Raw genomic sequence first — 27,257 nt, 5'->3', positions numbered from 1 at the left:
TGTTTTTATTAATTTTCTCTCACGATTGCGTACCACTGCTGGGGTTGCAACTGAAATAAAAGGCTAAAGCAACGACAGTTTATGGAAAGCAGAAGTGTAATTATGGTCAGATCTTGTGCCTGACTGATGGGGAAGTGACCAGTGTAGTCTAATGTAGGCTATTATAGCTGGTGTACTGTACTGTATATTGGCCAGAATCTGCCTTTGGGGGAGGAGGGGGGCATATCATAGTGGGGGGTCTGGGTGTCCTCCCCCAGGGAAGTTTTAAGCATAAACGACTTCATTTCCTGCATTCCACCAATTTACAGTAAAAAAAAAAAAATACCTTAGAAAAAAGCATGGAATATATAATCGAAAGTATGTTACGTGTCATTGGGCATTTTTAAGTGAGTATATGGAAATCCTGGAGCTTACTATCACGTAGACTACACCACTGGAACTGATATTGATAAGCTAAACGTTGTGATTTACACAAAACAGTGTCGGCTTTTTATGCCAGCTTTCCTTCCTGCATTTTGCCTGTAAAACCGTGTCTGTGTTCTTCATATTTATGTAGAGTTATAGTTTGCTCTTGTTATGTAAAATATGAGGCTCTGGTAGATGTTTGCGATTGGTCGTGGTGCGCAAACACCGCCTCTTTTATGTGAACGCGCGCGTCTCTAGATTGGGAAACCCTGGGTTGACTGAACTAGTTGATAACCAGCGTCGTGACACAGGTTATGGAGGACCGCGGTTGTTAGGTTTGGTGAAGACGGGTAACTGAAAGAAATCCAGGACATGTTGTTCTGGATTCGTAGTACAGGCCTCTGGTCCAAAGCAAACCTGGACCAGTTCTATAAGGGTTGGTAGATGAATCTGACGACTATCAAGTTGTGTACAATATGTACAATACTATAATATAACACAATAGCACAATACAATATTATAAAATTATTAATATAATATATTATAGTATTGTATTATATCATAGTATAGTATTGTGTATAGTGTAAAGTGAATTAATGATCATGAAAATAAAATATTTTTTGGAGAAACTCACAAAAGCTAGGATTCTGAATCATTTACACTTGATGTTGCCTGTTCATAGATCGGAGCCTGCATGTCCCAGAGGGCATTGTGGCTATTCAGAAGGTTCATGTTTTGATACAGAGCGTATTGGATCCATCCCCAGTAACTGAATTTAATTCCAATAAGTAACCAGCATCATGTTCAATTCCTCACATTCATATCAAACCAAATTTCATGAAAATTGGTTCAGAATGAAGTAACTGTCCATTTTGTAGAGAAGTCAGCATCTTTCGATGTTTAGTAGCGGATCTTGAGTGCTTCAGAGATGGGGCCTCGAGTCGTACTTAAGTCACACAAACAGTGACTTCAGACTTGACTTGCGACTCGACCCGAAAGACTTCAGACTTGACTCGAGCTTCGAGACTCGTCAACAACCTGTTTTCATGCAATTATTGTTTATTAAATCTAAATGTATTCATGTATTTCTATATTCTTTTATTGGCGCATATACGTTGGGGAAACGTATGACGAGCTGCATGTCCCCCGCCCTTTGCTATAATTGAATTTGAAGTTGTTCCTTTTGTCATTAGTTTTGCTTTCAATAACTTGGTAAACAGTGGCAGTAAGAGAACAGCTACATGCAAGGTGTGTGACACCAAGATAAATGATGCTGGATCAACAACGTCAAACTTCATCAGGCATCTCCAAACGCACCCAGATAGGTCAGTCACTGGATAATGTGAAAGAGACGTTACATTTAGCATATATCGTCACAGGTAACAAGCTAACCACCCAAAGTGTTGTGCTAATGCTGGGAACAGGCAAATAGTATCTTTATAGTTGTATCCATATGATGTGCCAGACTTAGGTTCATATTTCACCAGGTCTGAGGGCTAGAGGGATGTGTTAAATAGACAGATCAGATGGCCAGAGACTTGAGACTTGACTTGGACTCGTTGCAAAAGACTTGAGACTTGACTTGAACTTCCAAAGAATGACTTGTGAACATCTCTGGCAGACTTTGAAATGCTCATCAAATCGCAAACGTGATATTTTATCTGTTGTTGCTTACCACGACTTACAGTGTGACATTAATGTTGATCTATGTTGTTTAGTTGTATAGGTCTATATGCGCATACACTAACTGCTTCCAACTTGCAAATGCGCTGGAATGCGTCGTTAATAAAGACTCATTTTCAGCATGCCTGGGAGCCGCCATTGGGCATGAACGTAAACACTGCCACACACACAAATCCTAATTAATTACGTTGATGCGTCGTTCCAACCCTAGTTTTTATAGTATAGTATGTATAGTTGAGATCCTGATTGTTAATGTGGCTCTGCTAACACCTCTTCTTTCTACTCAAGGATGGAGCGGATGTCTGAGGAGGCGCTAAGGCTCAACCTGCTAAAGCGAGGCCTGGAGTCACCCAGCGAGCGAGAGGAGGCACTAGCCAAGCGCCTTAAAATGGAGGGCCACGAGGCCATGGAGCGCCTGAAGATGCTGGCACTTCTTAAACGTAAGGACCTAGCTGACCTGGCAGCCCTTGAGGTTGCAGGGCCCCTGGGAGACGGGAAGGGTCCCGGAGCCAGCACCCTCCACCACCAGAGTCTAATGGGGGCTGCTTATGAGGAGAAGCTGAATGGGAGTCTGAGGCTGGGAGGCCACGGCAGCCATATTGGACCCAGTAAGAATGGGAAGGAAAACATCATGGATGAGCCGGTGGATATGAGCGCTGGGAGAAGATGGTGAGAATAAGAACAGAACAGAACATTTACACATAAGAACCACAGTGGACTGGGGGTCTAAGAGAATAAATAAGAGAGGGGTAAGCAGACATTTTGACTTGTCATAGTAGGAAAAGTACAGATGTTACCAATTACAATTATGGTGGCTCTGTTCTATTCAAGTGTCCCAGTAAACCATGACAATGGGCTAGCATGAACAATACCAGGACCCTAAAGCCATCATTTATCTAAATTGTTTCCACCTGTGCTTTTCCTACTGTCCCATGTCAACATGTGTTGGGTAAAAAATAGTTCTCCTCTACCTGAAAGAGTACATACCAGTGGGTGGTGCTGTTTTCAGTGCCCCTGCTGTAAGGTGTCTTATAACACACTGGGCTCTATTGTTGTGGCTGTGCTATGTCCAGCGAAGCAGCTTCCTGACAGTTTGGTATTTTCCTGACCTTGAAAGTTGTATTTCTGTGCCCTGCTCAAGTCAGATATGTGTGTTTTTAGTGATTAGTTGCCATTAGTTACTTTGGACCACTGTCTTTTTGTAGTGTTGTACAGTTTGGGGAACATATCTGAAATATTGCACTTGTAAATAGGGCTGCAACTAATGATTATTTTCATTGTTGATTAATCAATTAGTTGTTTGGTCTAAAAAATGGTGAAAAATGTCACCCACTTTTTCCAAAGCCCAAGACGACGTCCTCAAATGTCTTGTTTTGTCAACAATTTAAAGATATTCAGTTGTCTGTCATAAAGGAGTGAATAAACTAGAAAGTATGTATTGACATTTAACAAGCTGGAATATATATTTCTTTACTTTGTTTTCATAGAAAATGACTCAAACTGATTAATGGAGTATCAAAATCGTTGACTATTCATGACTATTCATAGTTGACAACTAATCGAATAAGTGATTCATCTTTCAGCTCTACTTGTGAATATCACTCCAGGCCAGCATGGGTGGTTAACAAAGTATCAACCCGATTAACAACTAATTACCAAACAACAACAACAAAAATGCTGAGTCAGGGTGCCCGGATAGCTCACCTGGTAGAGTGGGCGCCCATATATAGAGGTTTACTCCTCGACGCAGCGGCCGCGTGTTGGACTCCGACCTGCGGCCCTTTGCTGCATGTCATTCCCCCCCTCTCTCCCCTTTCATGTCTTCAGCTGTCCTGTCAAAATAAAGGCTGAAAATGCCCAAAAAAAGAATCTTTAAAAAAACAAACAAATGCTAAGTCAAGTAATAGATCTGACATGTGTGACTGATGACTCTTTACTAAGTCACTAGCACTAACACTAGCTTCACAGCCCTGAATCATGTTCACTATCGCCCAGCTCTTCTACCAAGCTAGCTTCTCACAAGCTGAAAATGATGTGATGCAATCAGCAAAATAGTTTTTCCACAGGTGGATTTTTGGCCCAGTGTTAACAGTACATACACGGACGTAGTTTGGCCAACTGACAGACCTTAATTAGCTACAAATTGAATCATTTGCCAGTGAGAGTTCAGAGGCCAGATGCTGTGTTCAAAATCACAATTTGATAATTGTACTCTTGGAAATGAAAATGAATGGTTGATTCCTTATTATGGTCCTTGTTACTGTTTTTTTGAACACCTTGTTGAACATAGTTTTTCTATCAAAAACTCTAATAGTTATTGTGTGGATACAGAGTTGTGGGGCTGGGCATGGCGCTGCAGGGAGGATTTGATGTGGTATCTCACAATAACAAAAGATTTTGGGGTTGAGTATCATTTTGCTCTATTCACCAGAGGCGTCGTTAGGGGCCCGAATGTTTTATGAATAGCCCCGGATCTCTCGCTCTTTTCGATTTTTTTTTTTTTTCTTTTTTTTTTTTACAAAAATAAGAATAATAGAATAAAAAAGCCCCAGAATGGCACATGCAAATATAAAGTATTTTCCAAGGCACTCGCAGTTCTTACATTTTTTTGTAGAACTCACGGTAGAACTGTAACTTTGTCCAGTTTATTTTTCCGAGGCCAATAGAACGGGCAGCTACGTGCAGGGTCTGACCATCATGCCGTATTTGTTGCTGTCACCTATCAACAGTCTCTAAGTGAGGAAAGCTGTGAAAGGTGTAATTTTCGGAGGAATCGTCGCCAAATCAGTCTAAATCATCTCACTCTCTCTCTGTAACAATATGAGCAGCACGGCTTCCGTGGTCTGTGCAGCTTCAGGTTTATAAAGGACGCGCTCTGCTGTCGACATGCCTCGGCAGATGTGACGCGTTTTAGCTCCGTGAATTTCTGCCGTAGTTTTGGTCTTCCACCCCCGATGTAGAGCAGCGTTCAGCCACTTCCCTAAACTTTAGTCTGTTATCACTTTATTTTTTCTCAAAATATCACGACTCCTCCAAATCACAGAGCGCACAGATGGGATGAGTTATATTTTAAATGTGCACAAAGTTCAAGATGAGCAGAAATGTTGCTCAAACACATCTGAAATATTACAGTCCAGGGGTTTATTAATTCATTAAAATAAATGAATATATCATTGAAGTGAATAATTGTCATATGTACATTTAAGGAGGTTACTTCCTCAACAAAAGACTCACAAGAGGAGGGAGGAGTAAATGATGCTAGGCTACATGTGTGCTGAATCAGATATAATTACAAAAGTCGATCTACAGGAGAATAAATAGATGAAAGCAATACAGAATGCCTGAGAGCCTTACTGCATTATATTGTTAGAAGTATACAGCTGCAAAACGTGTTAATAAAAAATACTCTAAAACAAATATCCTATATTAAATAAAAACAGGCCTATCTCTAAGAATGCTTCTTTAGTTGTTTTACAATAACTAACTAAATAGTAGTTATAATAACAGGTTTTCCTCTCCTGCTTAACAGTGAAACCTACACTGTACATTTACAACTTGACAACTTTACTGTTAATTCCTCCTCTGCTCCGATCGCCAACAGCTGTCTGCTCTCAGCGCACCCACCATCTCTCGCTGTCTCTATCTCGCCGACAGCAGGCTACACAATGAGCTATTCCCCAAAAAAGTTATGCATAACACGAGTCGTCATTTTGAACCCAGTCATATTTCCATAACTAGCTAGTCGTATTTACTTGGGCAAGAAACTTAACCCTTAATTGCCCCTGATGCTGCTTCAGCTAAATCGAATACATACCGCCCAGCCCTACGTCATATCGCCCAGCCCTATTGGACATGAAATAGAAAGGCACACACCTGTGTATGTAAGGTCCCACAATTCACAGTTCTTGTGACACCAAAAACCAAGCCCTGAAGGCCAAGCAACTGTATGTAGACCTCCATGATCAAACTGTGACCAAGACCCTTTTTCAAACAAAATTAGCATGTATATGCAGGTTTTACACCTGCTAAAAATAGCCGATAGACTCCTTTCCTATTGCCAGTGGACGAGTATACCTGTCTTGTTATTTTTCTGGTGTGTCACTTTCAAAGTCACGAACTCGCCGGAGAAAACAGGTGTTGTTAACTTCTCCTGCTACAGCTTTCCGATAAAGTGCACAAAACAGAATGTACAACTCTGCTGTTAGCTGACATTCACTTGATATCTAAACTTGATAAAGTTCAACTTCGCTTAGACCGATTGCTCTGCAATCACCGTCACTTTCTCACCCGCTCCACCACACACTCCCCAGACACCGCCACACACACACACACACACACACACACTCTCTCTCTCTCTCTCTCTCTCTCTCTCTCTCTCTCTCTCTCTCTCTCTCTCTCTCTCTCTCTCTCTCTCTCTCTTTCAAACTCGGTGCCGAATATTTTGATGTTCTGGCACTGCTTGGGCGGAGACAAACAGAATTTGTGGCCGAGATGACAGAAGTTACCGACGGAGCTGACGTGCATCACAGCATCGCGCCAGAACAGGGCTGAAGAGTCATTTGAATGCCCATTGTAACCTTTCCCATTGCAGACAAACGCTAGATGTTAGTGGGTGTATGTGGATTTTTTTTTTTTTTGGTAGGAAACGGGTATAGCAGAACCTTACAAGTGTTCCAGAGATTGGAGAGCCTGCAGGAAGGACAAACCTCTCAGCAGTCAGTTAGGCTAAACAAGCCACTCCGGAAAAAGAAAACCTCTGTGGAGAGACTTGTAGAGGAGCATTCACAGACCAGCCACCTTGACAGCCCTGCTAGCAGTACCTAGAGGCTATGGTGCTCCTCACATCCAACCCCTCCATAGTCGTGTGACCTGCCTGACAAACTGAGTCCCATGTCAGCCTCAAAGCTTGTCCAGATCAAGTTTTGAGAAACTGGCACATTTTTATAATGAACATGCATTTTAGATGTTAGAAAAGTTGACAGGACGTTTTCTTTTTCTTTTTCTCCCATGTAGTGATGCAGACCATGACAGACGAACTCCGTCTCCAGATGTTATCATCCTGTCAGACAACGAGGCATCCAGTCCCAGAACAACACCTCGCCCTGAGGAGCGCCTGCACCAGGCCAACCTGGACATGTTTAAGGTAAAACTTTAAGGAATACACTGAATGTATTGTACAGCTGTCTTCAACCTGAATAACTATCAGAGTCAGGAGCTGTCAAAATGAAGTCTCTGTAGTCCTTGATTAATCCACAGTATGAAATGAAATCTATAGAGCATGCTTCGCTATACAGGGCTACAGTATCTATGGCGCACATGGGAAATGATCAGCAATGAAAAATATCAATTAGAAAATACAGTTAAATTAAAATGAATTGTAGGGACTCACTAACTGAAACAAAACATACCTCAACACAAATAACTAATGAAATGCATCATTAGACCATAGAGCTGGGCAATATATCGATATTATATCGATATCGTGATGTGAGACTAGATATCGTCTTAGATTTTGGATATCGTAATATCGCAATATGACATAAGTGGTGTCTTGTCCTGGTTTTAAAGGCTGCATTACAGTAAAGTGATGTCATTTTCTGAACTTACCAGACTGTAACTGTTCTATTATTTGCCTTTATCCACTTAGTCATTATATCCACATTACTGATGATTATTTATCAAAAATCTCATTGTGTAAATATTAGGGCTGTCAAAATAACGCGTTCATTTCGATTCATTAATCTGAGAAAAAATAACGCGTTAAAAAAAAATAACGCAGATTAATCCATTCCATATTGAGGTTTGACCCGGAGCCGTTCTAGCCACCATTGGACTGTAAAATGAAGGAGGGAGACGAGAATGTGCTGCCTGGATCATTAATTGGAACATTTACTTGTAAAAATCTTCTTCCTGCCAACCCTGGCTACCGAAATCTGGAGCCACTGATATGTCTGCTCTTCTCTCTGATGCTCTGAAACAGACGATACAGGAAACCCAAACACCGCTGCACATGACGCTAGTTAACACTATACTCGACAGCAGCTAATGTTAGCCTACCGCTAGCTAGTTAACGCTATACTCAACAGCAGCTAACGTTAGCCTACCACTAGCTAGTTAACACTATACTCGACAGCAGCTAATGTTAGCCTACCGCTAGCTAGTTAACACTATACTCAACAGCAGCTAACGTTAGCCTACCACTAGCTAGTTAACACTATACTCGACAGCAGCTAACGTTAGCCTACCGTTAGCTAGTTAACACTATACTCAACAGCAGCTAACGTTAGCCTACCACTAGCTAGTTAACACTATACTCGACAGCAGCTAACGTTAGCCTACCGCTAGCTAGTTAAAAATATACTCAACTGCAGCTAACATTAGCCTACCGCTAGCTAGTTAACACTATACTCGACAGCAGCTAACGTTAGCCTACCGCTAGCTAGTTAACGCTATACTCAACAGCAGCTAACGTTAGCCTACCGCTAGCTAGTTAACACTATACTCAACAGCAGCTAATGTTAGCCTACCGCTAGCTAGTAGCTGGATTAAACACAGTTAAAATGCTGACAGCTAACTCTAAACAGTGTAAAGTGTGACTGTGTTTTACTGTAGAGGATTCAACACTGGTATGTAAGAATCTGCAGCTGCTGTTGTCGGAAAAACAACACAGACGGTGCGTTCAATGAAACTGGTAAACTACAGCCTCGTGGTGCATTTGAAGTTATTGTAAATGTCCATTTTCCATCTGGTGACTGTTTTTGTCGTTCAACAGCAATTTACTAGTGAAATAAGTAATTGTTATACATTATTATTAAATCATTTAATTTTGACCATATGGCCTTAGCAATAAACAAGCCGTTCTTTAATGTCACCAACTATTGTTTAGTACCTTTTTTTTCTTTTCTTTTTTTACTTTCTTAAAAAGTATCGGTTCAGGCACCGTTAATTATGTATGCGATTAATTTCGATTAATTAATCACAGAGTATGTAATTAATTAGATTACATTTTTTAATCGATTGACAGCCCTAGTAAATATTTTGTGAAAGCACCAATAGTCAACACTACAATATCGTTGCGGTATCGATATTGAGGTATTTGGTCAAAAATATCGTGATATTTGATTTTCTCCATATCGCCCAGCCCTATTAGACCATTAGAATGAAAGACACATTTCCTTTATTTAAAGGCGTATTTAGGCAGCTCAAAGGTGTGTAATAGGTTGCCTTAAATTTGCCATCTGGCTACCATGTGTCACTGTGATGTCCAGGGGAAGACAGGAGAAGAGAGGCAGCAGTTGATCAAAGCTCTGAGAGAGGAGCTGCGTCTGGAGGAGGCGCGCCTGGTCCTGCTCAAGAAGCTCCGACAGAGTCAGATGCAGAAGGAGAATGTGGTGCAGAAGGTCAGTGCTGCTGGTCACTCTGTTGCATCTGCCTGCTCCTGGAATATTCAGTGGTGGAATGTAATGGATTACCTTTTCTCCAGTACTGTTCTTTAATACAATTGTGTGGTTTAAATGTACTTGAGTATTTCCATGTTATCCTACTCTAATATTCTACTACATTTCAGAGGGAAATATTGTACTTTTTACACTACATTATTTGACAGCTGCAGTTACTGGTTACTTTACAGTTTCATATTATTAATACAAAATATCCTCAGCTAATACATTATGATGTATTAGTATAAATTTGTAGAAAGTATAGCCCAACCCATACTAATATCGATTGTGAGGAGTTTAAAGAATCTGATAAAAAAAGATCAGTTTTGATGCATACTCTGTCCTCCAGAGAGCACTGACAGGTTGACTCCTACACTGTAAAATCCATCCATCTTCGTCCGCTTATCCGGTAGCGGGTCGCGGGGGTAGCAGCTCCAGCAGAGGACCCCAAACTTCCCTTTCCCGAGCCACATTAACCAGCTCAGACTGGGGGATCCCGAGGCGTTCCCAGGCCAGGTTGGAGATATAATCCCTCCACCTAGTCCTGGGTCTTCCCCGAGGCCTCCTCCCAGCTGGACGTGCCTGGAACACCTCCCTAGGGAGGCGCCCAGGGGGCATCCTTACCAGATGCCCAAACCACCTCAACTGGCTCCTTTCGACGCGAAGGAGCAGCGGCTCTACTCTGAGCTCCTCACGCATGACTGTGCTTCTCACCCTATCTCTAAGGGAGACGCCAGCCACCCTCCTGAGGAAACCCATTTCGGCCGCTTGTACCCTAGATCTCGTTCTTTCGGTCATGACCCAGCCTTCATGACCATAGGTGAGGGTAGGAACGAAAACCGACCGGTAGATTGAGAGCTTTGCCTTCTGGCTCAGCTCTCTTTTCGTCACAACGGTGCGATAAATTTAATGTAATACCGCACCCGCTGCGCCGATTCTCCGACCAATCTCCCGCTCCATTGTCCCCTCACTCGCGAACAATACCCCAAGGTACTTGAACTCCTTCACTTGGGGTAAGGACTCATTCCCTACCTGGAGAAGGCACTCCATCGGTTTCCTGCTGAGAACCATGGCCTCAGATTTAGAGGTGCTGATCCTCATCCCAGCCGCTTCACACTCGGCTGCGAACCGATCCAGTGAGTGCTGAAGGTCACAGGCCGATGATGTCATCAGGACCACATCATCTGCAAAAAGCAGCGATGAGATCCCCAGCCCACCGAACTGCAACCCCTCTCCACCGCGACTACGCCTCGATATCCTGTCCATAAATACTACAAACAGGATTGGTGACAAAGCGCAGCCCTGACGGAGGCCAACTCTCACCTGAAACGAGTCCGACTTACTGCCGAGAACCCGGACACAGCTCTCGCTTAGGTCGTACAGAGATTGGATGTCCCTGAGAAGGGACCCCCTCACCCCATACTCCCGCAGTATCTCCCGGGGGACCCGGTCATAGGCCTTCTCCAGATCCACAAAGCACATGTAGACCGGTTGGGCATACTCCCAGGCTCCTTCCAGGATCCTTGCGAGAGTAAAGATCTGGTCCGTTGTTCCACGACCAGGACGGAATCCGCATTGTTCCTCTTCAACCAGAGGTTTGACTATCGACCGAACCCTCCTTTCCAGCACCTTGGAGTAGACTTTACCAGGGAGGCTGAGAAGTGTGATACCCCTGTAATTGGCACACACCCTCTGGTCCCCCTTTTTGAAACTATTAAACTCTTAGCTACCAGAGGAGCTAACTGGTAGATTAAACTCTTAGCTACCAGAGGAGCTAACTGGTAGATTAAACTCTTAGCTACCAGAGGAGCTAACTGGTAGATTAAACTCTTAGCTACCAGAGGAGCTAACTGGTAGATTAAACTCTTAGCTACCAGAGGAGCTAACTGGTAGATTAAACTCTTAGCTACCAGAGGAGCTAACTGGTAGATTAAACTCTTAGCTACCAGAGGAGCTAACTGGTAGATTAAACTCTTAGCTACCAGAGGAGCTAACTGGTAGATTAATCTCTTAGCTACCAGTGAAGCTAACTGGTAGATTAATCTCTTAGCTACCAGAGGAGCTAACTGGTAGATTAAACTCTTAGCTACCAGAGGAGCTAACTGGTAGATTAGTCGTCATCTGTTTAGCTCGCCTCTTTTATTTGGCAAAGCCTTTATATACCAATTCTTCGTTTCTAAGCATTGATTCATTTTCGTTTATCTCACTAAAATTTTCATAGAATTCTCTCTTATTCTCTTATAGTTTGTTAGAATTTCATGTGTGCCCTGGGTGTGCTCAATTAGTGATGTCTGAAGGTATTCACCAAGTTATTGTGTGTATGACCAGCATTGTTTTCTAATCAACTGGACACCGAGCCAGCTTCACGGCATTCAAAACAAACATCGCATCACACAAGTCGTGAAAGACAGCAAGCTCTGATTGGTGGGGTCCAACAGTGTCCAGTGTCTTTAATTTAAGTCATGTAAGTCTGGAAGGAAGGGAATCTAATTACAAAATTTTGAACACTAGTTGTGCTTAGTACTATGGTAAGCAAATATATGATCAGTGTTAAATAGGCTAAACATGTAAAGTCATTGGTTGCTCATTTCAGATTGGCTGTTATGGTCACGCTGTAAATGGGTACTGTAATATGATCTAAAATGTATGTGAAGTAAAACCATCGGGTTACCAGTACACATGTTAGTATTACAGAAATCATATTGTCCTGTTAAAGCTTTTGTTTATGGCTGCTTGCAGGTCCCAGTGGTTCAGAACGCTGCATCCTCTGTGCAGCCCCCTCCCATCCACAACTCTCCTGGCCTGGGCAAGCTGCCTGTGAGGCCGGGCCTGCACAACCCTGAGCCCCAGAACCTCCGCAATGCACAGGTCTGTGCGTGTGTGTTTGTGTGTTCTTATATATGCGAGTAACCATTTCTCTTCTACACCTCCAGAGATGTTATTTAATATTCTGCCCAGTACTTTCACAATATTATTAGTCCTGAGTCAATCAGGTGGGGAAAACATAGCTCACTCTCAAATTAAAGGGTCACCAATTGTACGCCAACAGGTCAGTTTACTGGTCTTGGTTAGTACTACTCAGAAAAAAACAGTTATAGTATATATAGTTAGTAATAGAATGTCTTCAGTGTCTCTGGAGGAGCTTTGTCAAGTCTGAGAAAATAACTACAAATTAATAACCGAGAACCTGTGAGGTGTGGAGTTTCGAAAGACATGGGTGTTTGCAAAGCAGGGAGGATCTAAGCAAAAGATGCCATCCCATTGCATTGTGGGAAATGTAGTATCCAGTGCTTTTGGAGCTTGGCCCATACTAGATTTTGACCATTCTTTTATAAAAATGTGTCGCTTGTGAGTCCCCTAACATAATTGAAATGCAATTCTAAATCACTGAAGGACTCTTTTAACAGAATCTAAAGTCCTTCTTCAAGCTTTGTTTTAGGAGAGGACTTTGTCTGTTGACTATTTAACTGAAATTTGACTGTGCTTAGTCTTGTCTCGGACTTGACTTAAGTGGTCTTGACTACATCCCCACAGTTCCATTTTGAGGAATCCTAACAGAAATCGAAACACAGATGTCTTTTCCTCAGCCTCAGGTTCTCCAAAGGTCTCATCATCCCAGTTTTCATCCAAGATTAGCTTCAGACGTCTCTGAGTAAATCTGCTATATGAGGTCAGGGTAAAGGTTCAGGTTAAATTAGGATTGTGATGTTGGTGCTGATTGACATTAGGACTGGGTTTACTTTAGACAATGGATGGGTTAGAATGCTGGGAATGGTAGAACGTCCCACTTTGATTATGAGACATCCTCCTGCTGGAAGCCTTTGTTCTTACATGACGTAGCCCTGCTCCTCCATTCCATGTTAAGTTGGTATTAATATTCAGCAGATTTGTGTGTGTGTGTGTGTGTGTGTGTGTGTGTGTGTGTGTGATCAGCTTGCTTTGTATGGATAGTGATATTCTGCCTGGTTTGTTGTTAGTTCACTCACCAAGCAGCTGCTGCCCTCTGCTGCCCACGCTGTATATGTAATATTTGTCTAAACACTAGGTATACACTGGCTCTGTGTACATGAAGGGAGAACTCCTCCTTTAATATGGATGCTCACGTTCACACCAGCAAAGGGGGATCTGGCGATTATAGAGCTCGATATTTCCGACCGCACTTGAAGGCAGCTTCATTTCACAGAGAAAAAGAAAAGACAGTCAGCTGTTACACCAAGAAGCAGTCATGTTTCCTGTTTACTGTACGGGACTCTCACACCGCCTCATAACGGACTCAAGTCTGATCCACGCTTCCATGATCGCCCGCCGCAGCATGACGTCTGGTTGTGTTTCTCCAAAAAATTTAATCGGTCTCAACTTTTGGCCACAGGACGCTGCGTTTTTTTCAGCTCCCCCCCGCGGCACCCGCCACCGCAGCCTAAACGCACTACCCCCATTCAATATCAAAGGGCAGACCTGTGTTTTCGCCGGACAGTCTGACGGCCGTCAGTGTGAAGGCAGGCTAAACCTGGTTTGTGTTAAAATATGTCTACATAAGTGTCATATACTGTATATAAAAAAGAGATTTATACAATGTTATACACTCAGTTGTCAGTGTATTAGACTCACCTAGGTCAACTAATGCAGCCTAATACTATAAATCCTCTTCATGAAGGTTACAATAAATTGCATTGTTATATTGTTAAAAAGAGGTTATCTTGCATACCTGTTGAATTGTATAGCATCATACTGACAGAAATATTATGTAAACATAATGTATATCAGTGATGGTAGACTAAATATTGACATCACCTCTCAATACAAATCAACACCTCTAAAACAGTTTGAACAAAAGTTGAACATTATTATTGAATGCAGTAGTGTTGGACTAGACTGTTAGTTTTAGCTGGGTGGGACACACCGCTGGCCACTGGGTGTATTTAGGTGCATTAAAGTGAAGTTCACTTGCCACAACGTTCAAAATGGTCAGATCTCTGTACTGTTCACACTACACAAGTAACGTTATTTATTGTCAGTTTCACAACAATTACAGAAGCAGAAGTTAATGAAAATCTTGGGTTTTGTGCTCCCTCCAACAATACTAATGAAGTTAGTATAGAACAGAAAGTTATACGTGAATAAATGAGAATCTAAGACATAAGACATTAAATGGTACAAGTTAAAATATAGGGATAAATATAACAATGAAATGTGAAATAAGGTCATATAAATTTGTGGGAGACAGTAATTATGAATTAATAAGCTAAGCGTAAACATGAATGCACATAGCATTTATAGCACACTGCTGTTAGCACATAACAGCAGTGTGTAAGATGAAGGCAGGTACGGCATACATGAAACAACATAACCAAGTGGCTGACATGGTGCACAGTAACATCTGCGCCCAGTATGGGCTGGAAGTCCCGAAGTTAGAGTGGGAGGCACCACTAAAGGTGGCTGAGCATGACCCAGCTAAGATCCTGTGGGACTTCCAGGTCCAGACTGATAAAAAAGGATGGCTAACCAACAGGACATCATTGTTGGTCGACAATCAGAAGCAGAAGGCAGTTGTGGTAGTTGTAGCAAAGCTAAGCAACAGCAACATCAAGAAGAAGGAACACGAGAAGCTTGGAAAATACCAAGGCCTTAGAGAGGAGCTAAAAACAGGGGGCTGTAACCTCTATACTGGGATAGTGGCTCTAGCAAATTCCAGGACCAACATCTGAGACCAGAAGAGCGTAGTCCTAGGAACAGCTAAGATACTGCTCAGGCCCTCAGGCCTCTGGTAGGGGACCTGAGCTTGGAGGAAGGAAAAAGACTGCCCAGTATGGGGCAAATAGGGAAATGGTATATATGTTCATGTAATCGGCGATCGGACTTGTCAAGTCTTTTCTGAGGCAGTGTGAGAGTTCTGTACAGCAAACAGGAAACATCACTGCCAGCCACAAGGAAGTTTTCAAACACTATGAGGGTAAAAAAAAACACTGGAGCAAGCACTGAACTGCCCAGGAGTTTGTGCAACAACAAAGCACAGTCTTTTCTTTCTCTCTTTCTGCGTGAAATGATGCTGCCTTCAACTGCCGTCGGAAATGTCAAGATCTATAAACGATCTATAAACAGTCCGACAGAAAACAATAATTGTGAAATATCTAATCTCCAATCTAGACTTAATTCTAAAGGAGACTATGCTTTTGCTGTCAGAGCCCCAGTCTTCCAGTTAAAATTAACCTTGCAACCTCACTGATTTCTTTTAAATCACTACTAAAAACATTTTATTGTATTATTATTATTATTATTATTATTATTATTATTTTAATTTTTTCTCCATTTTGTATATATTTGATGTGTGATTGGATGTAATTAGTTTGATGTGTTCATATTTATAGGTGTGGGGGGATATTACTTTTTGTAGCACTTTGTAACCCTGTTTTGAAAGGTGCTATATAAATAAAGTTATTATTAAAAGCTATTATTAATTAAAGCAGAATGTTGAACAAACTCCTGTCCAACAAAATGAAATCTTCAATGTCAATTACATTTAATTTGTGTTATGTGATATACTTTGATAAAACTTGTCTTTGTTTTTTCCTTTCTGTAGGGTCATACAGTCATCAGGTCAGCAGCCAATGCCAGCCTGCCCCCCATGCTGATGTCCCAGCGAGTAATAGCCCCTAACCCTTCCCAGCTGCAGGGCCAGAGGGTTTCCTCTAAGACTGGGATGTCTCGCTCCAGCTCCAGCAGCATGGCCAATGCCGTGAGCTACCAGCAGGTATGGATTCGTACCGAGCCTGGCTAACTGCTCCAATAATGCATTCAATAATGTCACACATACACTGTGTTGACAGAGATGTAAGCTTTTCTCTCTCTGTTTGTGCAACCGGAACATCTTGTTTAGGGATGATTGTTTCTCATATTGTGATCTTAATTTAAAGTAACAAACATCCGTAACCGTTTAGAGAGTGGGAGAGAGCAGCACATTCAGTCAAGGAGTATCCACAGCATGCTTTACTTGGGGGGAGGGGGTTAACAGCTCGATGGTGTTTTAAGCCCCCACCGTCGACTTCAAGGCAGCGCTGCGACTGTCGACTTCAAGGAACCTAACCCTAAAGGCTGTTTTATGGTTCTGTGGAGGCTCCACGCAGAGCTTTCTCTGTAGCCTACGTAAGTGGCCTGAAGTTTATACTTCACACACCGTGCGTTGGTGTGTGCGTCGAGCCGGCGTGTGTGTGTGTGGGGAGTGTGTTAGAGCAAAGGAGAAGTGAGAGAGTGATAGTGATTATCTTCAGAGTGAGTAGTGACTCTAGAATCGTAGTGAGAGAAACAAAGTGTCTCCTCTGTTCTTTCTGACCACGGTGGGAAATCTGGAGCAGGAAAAGTTATAGACGCAGAGAGGTCTGTGGGGGTACGCTGTCGATTCGACGTAGAAGCATAAAACGGCCTTAACCCTTGCCTAACCCTAACCCTAGTGCCTTCCATGCAGCGCTGCATGGAAGACGAGGTTGGGGGCTTAAAACACCAAACACCGGGTTAACAGTCAAGTCAATTGTGAAGACTAGACAGATCCTGACAAAGAGAAAAATCTGTATAGTGTGCTTTTGTACTTTTGATGTCATTATTCTATTTAAAAAAAAAAAAAAAAAAAGCTGCGTTTCGACAAAAGTTAGGAACTAAAAGGTTCCTTCAGCCCATTGTTATGTGTTTCCACTGCGGTATAAACACCTGTGAAGATTAGGCAAATTAGTATGCTGACATGAAAAAGCAACATAATGGGACGAGGGCTGCTGGCGGTTGCAGGGGTGAACACACTGCAGCCTGCAGTTCAGTGTGCCGGCCGGTTTCATCTAAAAAAAAAACACGTCTTACTGCTACAACTTATACTGCTGCATAGTATTTACTGCTGCACATTGGATGGAATGAATGAAACGCAGAGGAGGAAAATGAAACTAAGAGCGTCTGTCTCCACAGTAAATCATCTGTTGAGTGTTTGATGGTTATTTATTTGTGCTTTAGAACGTAACTGCCTTGAAACAATCCAGAAAGTAACATTTATTTCTCTCGTTCACAGCACCGCCGTGCTGTTTCTCTCAGCTCGATCTCTCTCTCTCTCTTTTTCTCTGTCTTCTTTAGAATGAGTCAGGAAGCCGACAGCAAAGCCTAACTTTACTTTGAATGTTGTTAAACAAAGAGAAATGTTCTCCCCTCGTCCTAAAATGGTCATAAATCCATAATAGGTACATGTGTTGAAGCAGCAGCGCTGTATGGGTTTGACCAATCAGCAACAGTCATCCCTGCAAACCCCACCCCGAAAGTTCCTGTACTTTCAGAAAGTACTACCCCATGAGCCAGGCGTGGAATGGGCCAAAAATTGGCCCTGGCATTTTGGCCCAGACCGGCCCACCACAATCGATCACACAAATGTAAGAGCACACAAATGTAAGTCTCATATATATATATATATATATATATATATATATATATATATATATATATATATATATATATAATTATATTATATTATATTATATTATACAAGGGCGTAGGTTTTTTTCAACATTGTGGGAGACATATTAAGCAGGGGGGTCTGGAGGTTGTAAACACACACACACACACCTACAGACCTGCATTTATTTTTACAGGCTGTTATGTTATGATATATGTAATAATATAATGACCTGGCAACAATGATTTCCATAACCATAGTAACTCACTCCTGTCTGTGTGTGTAAGGCAAGAGAGAGAGGAGCTGCTGACTCAGAGCAAAGTGTGCTAAGTGTGCTCTGAGCAGCCAGCAAGTCGCTAAAAGGGTCAGAAAAGGGGGTTAAAAAATTAGTTTGGCCTGCAATTTCGCCACGCCTCCCTTGCGATTTGTCTGATCCATTTTGTAGCAGATGCTGTCTAATGAAGGCACTGAGCACAAAGGGGTTTCAAAGATATGATTGGGCCAGCCCTGTGTCAATTAAGAAAATAAATCAATAGGCCGATCTACCTGTTTTATGGGCTGGTCAGACAGCAACAAACACAACAACAAAAAAGACGGTTGTGTCGGCCCAAAAGGTACGTTGGTATGTCAGATGACCAGTCCACCTCTGCCTTAAGCACCCCCCTTTGGGGGCTATATTGTTACCAGATCTCAATTTAGACCCTGGTCCCTGCAGTCGAAATGCAGTTCCTCAAAAGGTTCCTAGTCCCTGGGGAAAGTTCCTGCAGTCGAAAAGGGGCTATAAAGACTTAACCCAAAAGGGACCTGAGGACCATCAGACTCTTTCCCAATACACCTGAAAGTAATTAGGCCTAGTCCAAAAAGAAGTCAACTCGAGCAGATACAAATAGAGACAAAACACCAACCATATAAATAGAGAGTATAACGGTCATTCCTATTTAAATCAACATATCAGGATGGTCAGAGCGGCAGACATTTTTATGTGTACCGTTGTCATTGCAAAGAACTGTGACCATTGTGGCGGGCTAACTTCGGCATAAACTTCCATATGAACGGACTTGTGACAAGTTGCGAACTCACTGAGGTGAGGTTTTGCGACAAATGAGCATTGTAGTATGAAGCATGGAGAGCCGTCTTTGGTGCACTGTTTGTTACCTTGCTGCAAGATGATTTAATAGTTTCATATTTCTGAGTCTTTTTTAAGTCATCAAATTAAAACGGCGGTTTAGTGTGGACGGTAATCGGCCGTCTGACAGTCTGGCGAGGTCGGTGACTCGAGTCTGTTCGGTGTGTTCCGTGCCATCGTCCATCCAAGGAGTTTTCAGCCTTAATTTTTTTTCCAATTTGACATGTTGAATCGGAAGGCGGGCACTGCTGGACTCAAATGACCCATCTGATTGGTGGAGTGCTAACCCGGAAACGGGGAGCTGGATGAGCGTGACTAGAGTCTCTCAAAATCTGATGAAAATCTTTTCAACTGACCTTTGTTGATCTGAAATGAAGACAGATTCAGCAACTGCACGGCCTATTTCTCTCTCAAAATGTTTTCAGAAACACGTTTCGGTGAACTATTTTAGTACAGTATGAAGTCGTATTCTGAACAAGCCGCCATGACAGTCTGGCTCTGAATTTCCGGAGAAACCAGACCCACGTTTTCATTTTTGGGCGACAATCCAGATTAGCGTCGCCTGCTGTTATGGAGACGTATTACATCTCATCTCTTTGGTGTGACCAACTCGGGGAGACTGATCAGTCCAACTGCCTTTTCTGCCGAGGGTCGGCCTTCTGGTCGGTGTGTCGCGACCTTTACTCTGCAGAGTGGCCAACAACAAGCTGTGACAAGCTTCAAGAGTGGACAGGGAGAACTTAAAAATGAATTTGATCAAACACTGATGTATAAATACTAACACAGGACTTTGAAGGGCAAAAAGTAGCAACATTTCTCCTGACTTTACTTCGACAAGGCCAGGCAGCAAATGTTTTATTCAATTTTTTTTACTTTGTGGCAGCTAGTGACCACAGTGTTCAAACCTTAAAAATGTGACTTTACTTTGCTAACTGAGAATGTGTTTCTCTGCAGGCCAGCCAGCAGGTGGCAGCTTCCCAGCGCTCAGGCTCCAGTGCCATGTACATGAACCTGGCCCACATGCAAGCGGCGGGGGCCGGCGGGGTGGCGGGCGGCCTGGGCGGAGCTTCAGCCGTCAGCCCATCCACCATGTCCAGCTCGGCTGGCGGAGGGGTGAGCTCCATGGCCGACCAGGCCAGCAGCCAGGCGGCGGCTAAGCTGGCCCTGAGAAAGCAGCTGGAGAAAACCCTGCTGGAGATCCCTCCACCCAAACCCCCCGCCCCACTCCTCCACTTCCTGCCCTCTGCCGCCAACAGCGAGTTCATCTACATGGTGGGCCTGGAGGAGGTGGTTCAGAGTGTGCTCGACAGTCAGGGTAAGCAACTGACATTTAGAGGGGACAAACATCTGCATCAATTTTCAGATTATTCTCTTATAGTCAAACTGATGGATACATTCTTCTCTGTAGGTAAACTCAGAGGGCCGCTGGGCCGCATGGAGCCTTTCTTCTGCGCCCAATGCAGAACCGACTTCACCCCCCACTGGAAGCAAGAGAAGAGCGGGCGAATTCTCTGTGAGCAGTGCATGACTTCCAATCAGAAGAAAGCTCTGAAGGCGGAGCACACCAACAGGCTGAAGAACGCCTTTGTGAAGGCCCTGCAGCAGGAGCAGGTCAGCAGCACCACTGTCCCTCTGCATCAAGTTCTAGCACAACATCCTAATTCTACTGCTCAGCACTACATCCCAGTGAAATAATACATTTAGTTATTTAGTAAACTTTTTTTACCATGTTCCATGAACATTTGCGCCTTTTTAAGGAATGGATATCGGTGCAATGGATGTGCAAACTATGAGTCTTTTAAAGTGTCTAAAAAGTCAGGACTCAGAAACATGAGCACAGCTGGTCTTTACTGCTGCCATCTAATTGGGGCTGGTGTAGACCTGTGGTGCCAGGTGAATAGGTTTTTTTACACAGTGCAGTCACTCAAGAGAAACACCTTTTGGAGCTAAAATCACTAAGGTCACACAGCACAATGTACTATATGCCCTAGTGTTTTTAGTGCACACTGGGTTTATCTGTTCGGTGCCTGAGACTAGCCTTTTTAGAACTTTAGTTTTTTACATTATCCTGCCAAAAACTCCCAAACAGCTTACCAGCTTCAGCCGTCTAGCTAGCTGTTGATACAACCTGACTTTTCAGTACGATTGTTTCTTTTCTTTTTTTTTGTTACTATTGGTCACAAGGAGTAGATGAATGGATGTCTGTGAATGTGCTAATGTGTGTGTATTTCTAAATGTGCCTCCCTATCAGGAGATTGAACAGAGGCTGCAGCAGCAGGCGGCCCTCTCTCCCAGCTCGGCCCCTACTGGCCCCAACGCCTCCAAGACTGACTCCATGATCCGACATCATGCACTCCGTCAGGTACACTGCAGCATGCCATCTGACAGTCCTGCCTTTCATGTGCCTTCATTTGTGTTATAGTATTAAACTTGTCGTAGGCTTGGGATGATCTTAAAAACCACAAGAAAAATGGCTCATGAATTTCTGATGAACAGTGCTCATGTGAATGTCTCATGTGTTCTGTATTAAGCGGGGCTACCATTTACATTTATATTCATTTTAAATCAGTGAATCTATTATTTTTTCCGTGGATTTATTATCAAGTTTGACAATTAAACGTCACAAATTACTCACAAGTTACTTGAGCACCACATTCAATCGAATGATTTTATTAGAAGGATTAATAGCCGAAAAAAAACTAATTCATTATGACATGAAACAGAGAAATGCTCTCTAACTAAGCATGTTTTAACACACAAATATCTGGTATTTGTACTTGATAATTGACTAAATGCAGTAATGCATGGTTTCTGCTAACCACCGCTGTGTAATTTGTGCGCTGTGTGGTGGTGATGGTGAAGGTAATGGGATGTCTGTGCTGTCCTCAGGCTCCCCAGCCTCAGGCCTCCCTGCAGCGAGGTCTGTCCAACTCGGCGCGAGGCGTCCTGTCCAACTTCGCCCAGGCCTCCCAGCTGTCAGTGGCCAGCAGCCTCATGGGAATGACTAGTGCCAAGCACTGTGGCAGCGGTGGAGGCAGCAGCAGTAGCAGCAATAGACTGCAGCATGACAGCCGTCGCCAGATCTACAACATCCCAGGTACCTACTGTACAGAATCTACTGTGTGTGTGCCTGAATCAGCTGTTGACCAGGGATGTCCCCATCAAGTCTTTTTGGCTCCCAATTACCAATCTGTGTCCAATCTGACACTTACATTTACTTACATGTTGATAAATATGCATCTGGCCAATTGAAATAACAGCTGTAGATTCTTAATCCGACAAATTTATGAGCTACTTGATCCAAATACCAATGGTCCTGTTTCGAAACAGTTGATCATCTTAAAGGAGAATTCCGGTCCATTCCAACCCGTAGCTCTGTTGTGTGTAAATGTGGAGTGCTGTCAGTAGCGAGACAAACGAAACCAATCGGCGCTGCCTACACCGTGTTATCCTCCTGCTAGAGTTAGCACCCAACAGGCTTAAACAGGGCAAGTTTTAAACGTGTTTTTAGCCTCTTAACATGTTTGAAATGTCATTCCAAGTGCCTACCCATGTGCAGTGATTCCTTCTGAGTGAACACAGTGAATCTGACTGGAATATTGGATTGTATGAGTTCAACAATTGACTAGTGTGGACTTGACCGGAAAACAGGAAATAAACAGAGGTATGTATGGATTAACACAACCTTTATGCCTTTCTGTCACATCTACTGCAGTCAGATTCACTGTGTTCACTCAGAAGGAATCACTGCACATGGGGAGGCTCTTGGAATGACATTTCAAACATGTTAAGAGGCTAAAAACACGTTTAAAACTTGCCCTGTTTAAGCCTGTTGGGTGCTAACGCTAGCAGAAGGATAACATGGTGTAGGCAGCACCGATTGGTTTCGTTTTTTTTGCTACTGACAGCACTCCACATTTACACACAACAGAGCTATGGGTTGAAATGGACCGGAAATCTCCTTTTAAATTATTGATATGAATGAAAGTTTAACTGGAAGAATGTGACCCCTGAAATTAACGTGAATCATTCAGCTCGAGAGAAGACATCTCACTTTGTTCAAGTTGTTGAAACTACAGAGACACTCAGTCCACTGTGATTGTACAGTGGTGTTACAGAGTGGAGCTTCTTCCCTCACAAATGATGTTTGGCCGAGTACAGACACCGGCTGCTGAGATATTCAGTATTAACATTCATTAGTGACACCTGATATGATATGAATGACAAGCTGCTCTTTGAGAGATTCATTAAAGCCAGAGTTTAACATTTTGCCAGCCGAATCATTTTTCACATTCAAACTAAGTTTCACTAGCCTGGTAAACCCTGACCAACTTCTGGCAAATTTGAGAGTTCCTCTGCAAGTCAGTCTGGCGAAGAGCCCTTTCAAACCCATTTCCAATGTCCCCAAAATCGAGGCACCAATCACAACCGCTGAGGCGGGCTTTACACAAATCACAACCGTTGAGGCGGGCTTCACGCGATGGCGATAGCGCAGCAACGGCGAGCAGCTTTTTGTTTACATTCAACATGACGGCTACCGAAGCACAGCGTCACACGGATCGTTGGTCTGATTGGTTGGACTATCCAATGCGCCCAGAGGCATTTGTTGGTTCGTTGGTGACGCCCCTTTGGAAATGAACTGTCAATGAACCTTTCCCAGACCCTCTCTCAGTTACAACTGAGAGAGGGTCTGGTGTCAACCAGGCTAAAGTTTCACTGGCATATGCAGTGAAATGCTGCACTGTAGGCCGTGCTAAAGGACAGTAGAGTACAGTGAAGACAGGATCGGATTTTAGCCGATACCAGTCCAATAAAGTAAGTCTAGATTGGCCCGGATACGGATCCTTACATTGGGCATGGCATGTTCACATTTAGTCCTTTTCCACTACACATACCTGCAAACTCTCCCTTTTTATGTGTCTATCAAAACTTATTAAGCATTTTTTCAAAGCAACGTTAACGTGCATTGTTACTCTTGTCATGTTTGGAGGCTACAGTGCAGCACTTTATTGCTCAGGCTAAAGTGAAATATGCAAGAATGATTGTCCATAGCATGCAAGAGTTTGCCATAAGCCAATTTGGTGCATGCAAGTCTCGGCGGGCATTCACAACTGGGCACAATAACAATGTGGTTTTACCCCTAAGGGGTTTAAACCCTGAATATGAAAAAAACATACTTACTGGAAACAAGAAACTAACGGCCTATCCCCAATAGAAGCCTTTTTAAAATAAAGAAATGATTATTTCTGCAGGGGGTAAATTATTGTTTGGGGTTTTAGGAAACTCTAAAGCATAAAGTTTAAGTCAAGTGTTGGTGGACCTTACAGTATCCTCTTTATGTGCTGTCTTGTTCCCACAGGGTTAAATATTGCCTATCTGAACCCAGCGGCAGTTGGAGCCCATAAGAGCTCCAGCTTAGCAGATCGGCAGAGAGAGTACCTGTTGGACATGATCCCACCTCGATCCATATCGCAGTCCATCACCGGACAGAAATGAGCCCTGCCCAGCTTTTCTGTTCCTCTGAAGCCCCCCCGCCATCCTGCCAACCCTACCCCATACTAAAGCACTCCTAGATTGACCAACATCCCCACCCCACACCCCCATCGCATGCAGTGCCTGTCCGTGTGCCTACCTTAAACCAACCCATGAAAACCCCCGGTCGGACAAAGACACTAATGTTTCAGTGCATCTCAAATGTTCTTATTATAGTAAAAATCTCCTTCGTCAGCGTTGTTTAACAATTATAATTCCCATTATTATCGCTGTTGGTAGCACTATTATTATACCTGCAACTACCATTTTTGCTTCAGTTACGATTACTCATTATGCTTTTTTCTTTTATAAGTGTTTCTCTGCTGTTTCCTTTACTTTGAGCAGTGACAGTGAATCATTGTAGGGCCACTTTAGGCCATGATCATGTAGGATTTTATTTTTTCTCCATTCAATTATAAAGCTTAGATGTGACTATTGCTAGTAACAGAAGATCAACAGGGTGCATTCTGGTTGCTATGCAACATAAAGTTTAACAACTTTGAAGCTTTGTAAAAAGTGTTAGCTCGCTAACTTGGAGTAACAAAGTGGAAAACATAAATGGGAACAGAAACGGGCAGAGCACCCACACTTGCATCATCTTGTCGAAAGGGCCAGCTCTAACACGTTCAACCTGGAGTTCGGGGCAGCATCACCAATTCTGAGGGGACACCCTGCTACCATCAGAGCTCATTAACTGGAAATGACATGTACAAATGAGAATCCTATGTGATCAGAGTTTGGGAAACCTTTTCCTTTGCTAGTCAGTTCCCACCATTCCCCATCAAAAGGTCATCAGCCTCTCCTGCTACAGAGTTTAACAGCTACCATCTGGATGTAACTCTTCATTGTAGTTGTACTATCAGGGCTGACAGACGCAGCTACGTCCTGACTGCACCTTCAGCGGACCAATAGTTGATATAAACTCCAGCAAGGAGGGAGCTGACAGGCTGGAGGACGTCATTGACAAACCCACCCAGTATTCACAGGGGGATGATGGTGTCCACTCAGAGAGAAGCAAGTTGGTTTTCCCTCCCATCTCACTACCTGCCCCCCATCCACCTAGATACCTTTGGTTATCCAGTATGCACAGACTGAACCCTTTTAACCCAGCGCGTTCTTTAAGAGAGTGAAAAAGAACTCAAATCTGAAGGCGGAAGCACATTTTATGCATCCAAACCACAGATTCTGTACCTAGAAACCTAGAAATCTGGGTTCCTTTTCTTGTTATATTTGGGTTTTTAGATTGTTTTCTGATTGTTGAACCCCCCCACCCAACCTTTACTGCTTCTTTTTTGTCATTTGTTTGTTTGTTTTGCGGCGTCTCCTAATGAAATGGTGGCATACCTGAGAGGTATTAGTCCCCGGAGACGATAATAATCACCATAGCTAAAAAAAAACAAACTATTGAAATATCTGTATGGATTATGTATAGATACCTAGCTTCAGAGGGAGAAAAAAGGATGTGGATTATATCTTTTATGGGAGAGACATGGATCAATCATTGTGTGCATGCTCTGCACACAAGTTGCCTCACTCCAGAGGAGCACTTTGCATATTTCCAATTGGAAAAACATTTTTTTAAAAGAGAAAAAGAATGTTACAATTGAGAGTGGCTAAGGTCTGGATGCTGGCTGCTGGCTGCTGACCAGAGCATCAAAGGAGAAGTCCTGAGATTGTGGATTGCATCGAGGTGTGTTTTAAGGGATGATGAATGGTTTTATACTAATTTACTTTGTCAGTGTTGATCTCTGTTAATGTTGGACCTTAAGTGTCAGTTTCCCAATCCCTGGTGCCCAGTGTGCTGGGATTAGACCCAGGCTTTATAGAAGCTGCTTGAGTAGATGTACCAGCATCAGCACTGGGTTCCATTGACTCGCTGTCTGGGAAAAACCCAGTTTAAGTAAAGTTATTTTCCTTTGCAGTACAGTGCATTCAATCAGTGGGACACCACCAGATGCTGCTGCGGCAGCAACACATCCTCTTTACAGATCTGTGTCCCAGAGTTTCCTCAACATTTCCCACCAATACATAAGATGAGTCACCCTCCCTGTCTTAAAGGATAAAAGTGGTTTAGAGCTCTAACCCATTTACTTCATCTAGTTGGCTATATATATTGGGGTATATACACTATATACAGTGGGGAAATTGTAATTTCCCCACTGGGGATCAATAAACAGTATAAATTATTATATATCTATATATATATATATATATATATATATATATATATATATATATATATATATATATATATATATATATATATATATATATATATAGATATATAGATATATATATAGATATAGACAGACAGACAGACAGACAGACAGACAGACAGACAGACACACAAACTACCCTAATGTAAAGTGTACTAACAACAACTCAGGAGTGGTGGGCTCCCAGTTTTGTAGTAGCTCAGGAATAGCTCAGGCATTTCAAGCAGTGTTCAGTGATGGTGCAGTATTACTGGTGGAACACACAGAGGCTGGGATGAAGTCCGTCTGGGTTTGAGATATAGGGTTCTGAACTTAACGTCCAACACATTTCAGTCTGATGAGTCAAATAATTGACGAAGAGGGTAAAACCTCAGGTTACAAACAAGTCTCACATTGTCAACTATCTATATAATCTATTAAATCATTTGGATAAAATA

The 27,257-nt window shown here is 42.8% G+C and overlaps 1 protein-coding gene across 2 annotated transcripts in view; it reads left to right on the top strand.

The window, feature by feature from the left end:
- gatad2b (GATA zinc finger domain containing 2B) overlaps positions 1-26,549 on the top strand; it is a 64,586-nt gene extending 38,037 nt beyond the window's left edge. Inside the window, exons 2-12 of one of the 2 annotated variants that reach the window (XM_031278517.2) lie at positions 2,377-2,757; positions 7,102-7,231; positions 9,357-9,488; positions 12,267-12,395; positions 16,105-16,275; positions 17,738-17,923; positions 20,027-20,387; positions 20,481-20,683; positions 21,324-21,434; positions 21,962-22,169; positions 24,432-26,549. In XM_031278517.2, coding sequence (XP_031134377.1) covers positions 2,378-2,757; positions 7,102-7,231; positions 9,357-9,488; positions 12,267-12,395; positions 16,105-16,275; positions 17,738-17,923; positions 20,027-20,387; positions 20,481-20,683; positions 21,324-21,434; positions 21,962-22,169; positions 24,432-24,568 — 2,148 coding nt within the window. In that variant the 5' untranslated portion in view covers position 2,377 and the 3' untranslated portion in view covers positions 24,569-26,549. The remainder of the gene's footprint in view (positions 1-2,376; positions 2,758-7,101; positions 7,232-9,356; positions 9,489-12,266; positions 12,396-16,104; positions 16,276-17,737; positions 17,924-20,026; positions 20,388-20,480; positions 20,684-21,323; positions 21,435-21,961; positions 22,170-24,431) is intronic. The other variant, XM_031278519.2, reaches the window with a different exon arrangement.
- Positions 26,550-27,257: the final 708 nt, after the last annotated feature.

This window comes from Sander lucioperca, chromosome 16 (genome assembly GCF_008315115.2).
Source record: "Sander lucioperca isolate FBNREF2018 chromosome 16, SLUC_FBN_1.2, whole genome shotgun sequence".
Lineage (NCBI taxonomy): Eukaryota > Metazoa > Chordata > Actinopteri > Perciformes > Percidae > Sander > Sander lucioperca.
The sequence above is the reverse complement of the archived record's forward strand: the minus strand, read 5'-3'. Positions and strand labels throughout refer to the sequence as shown.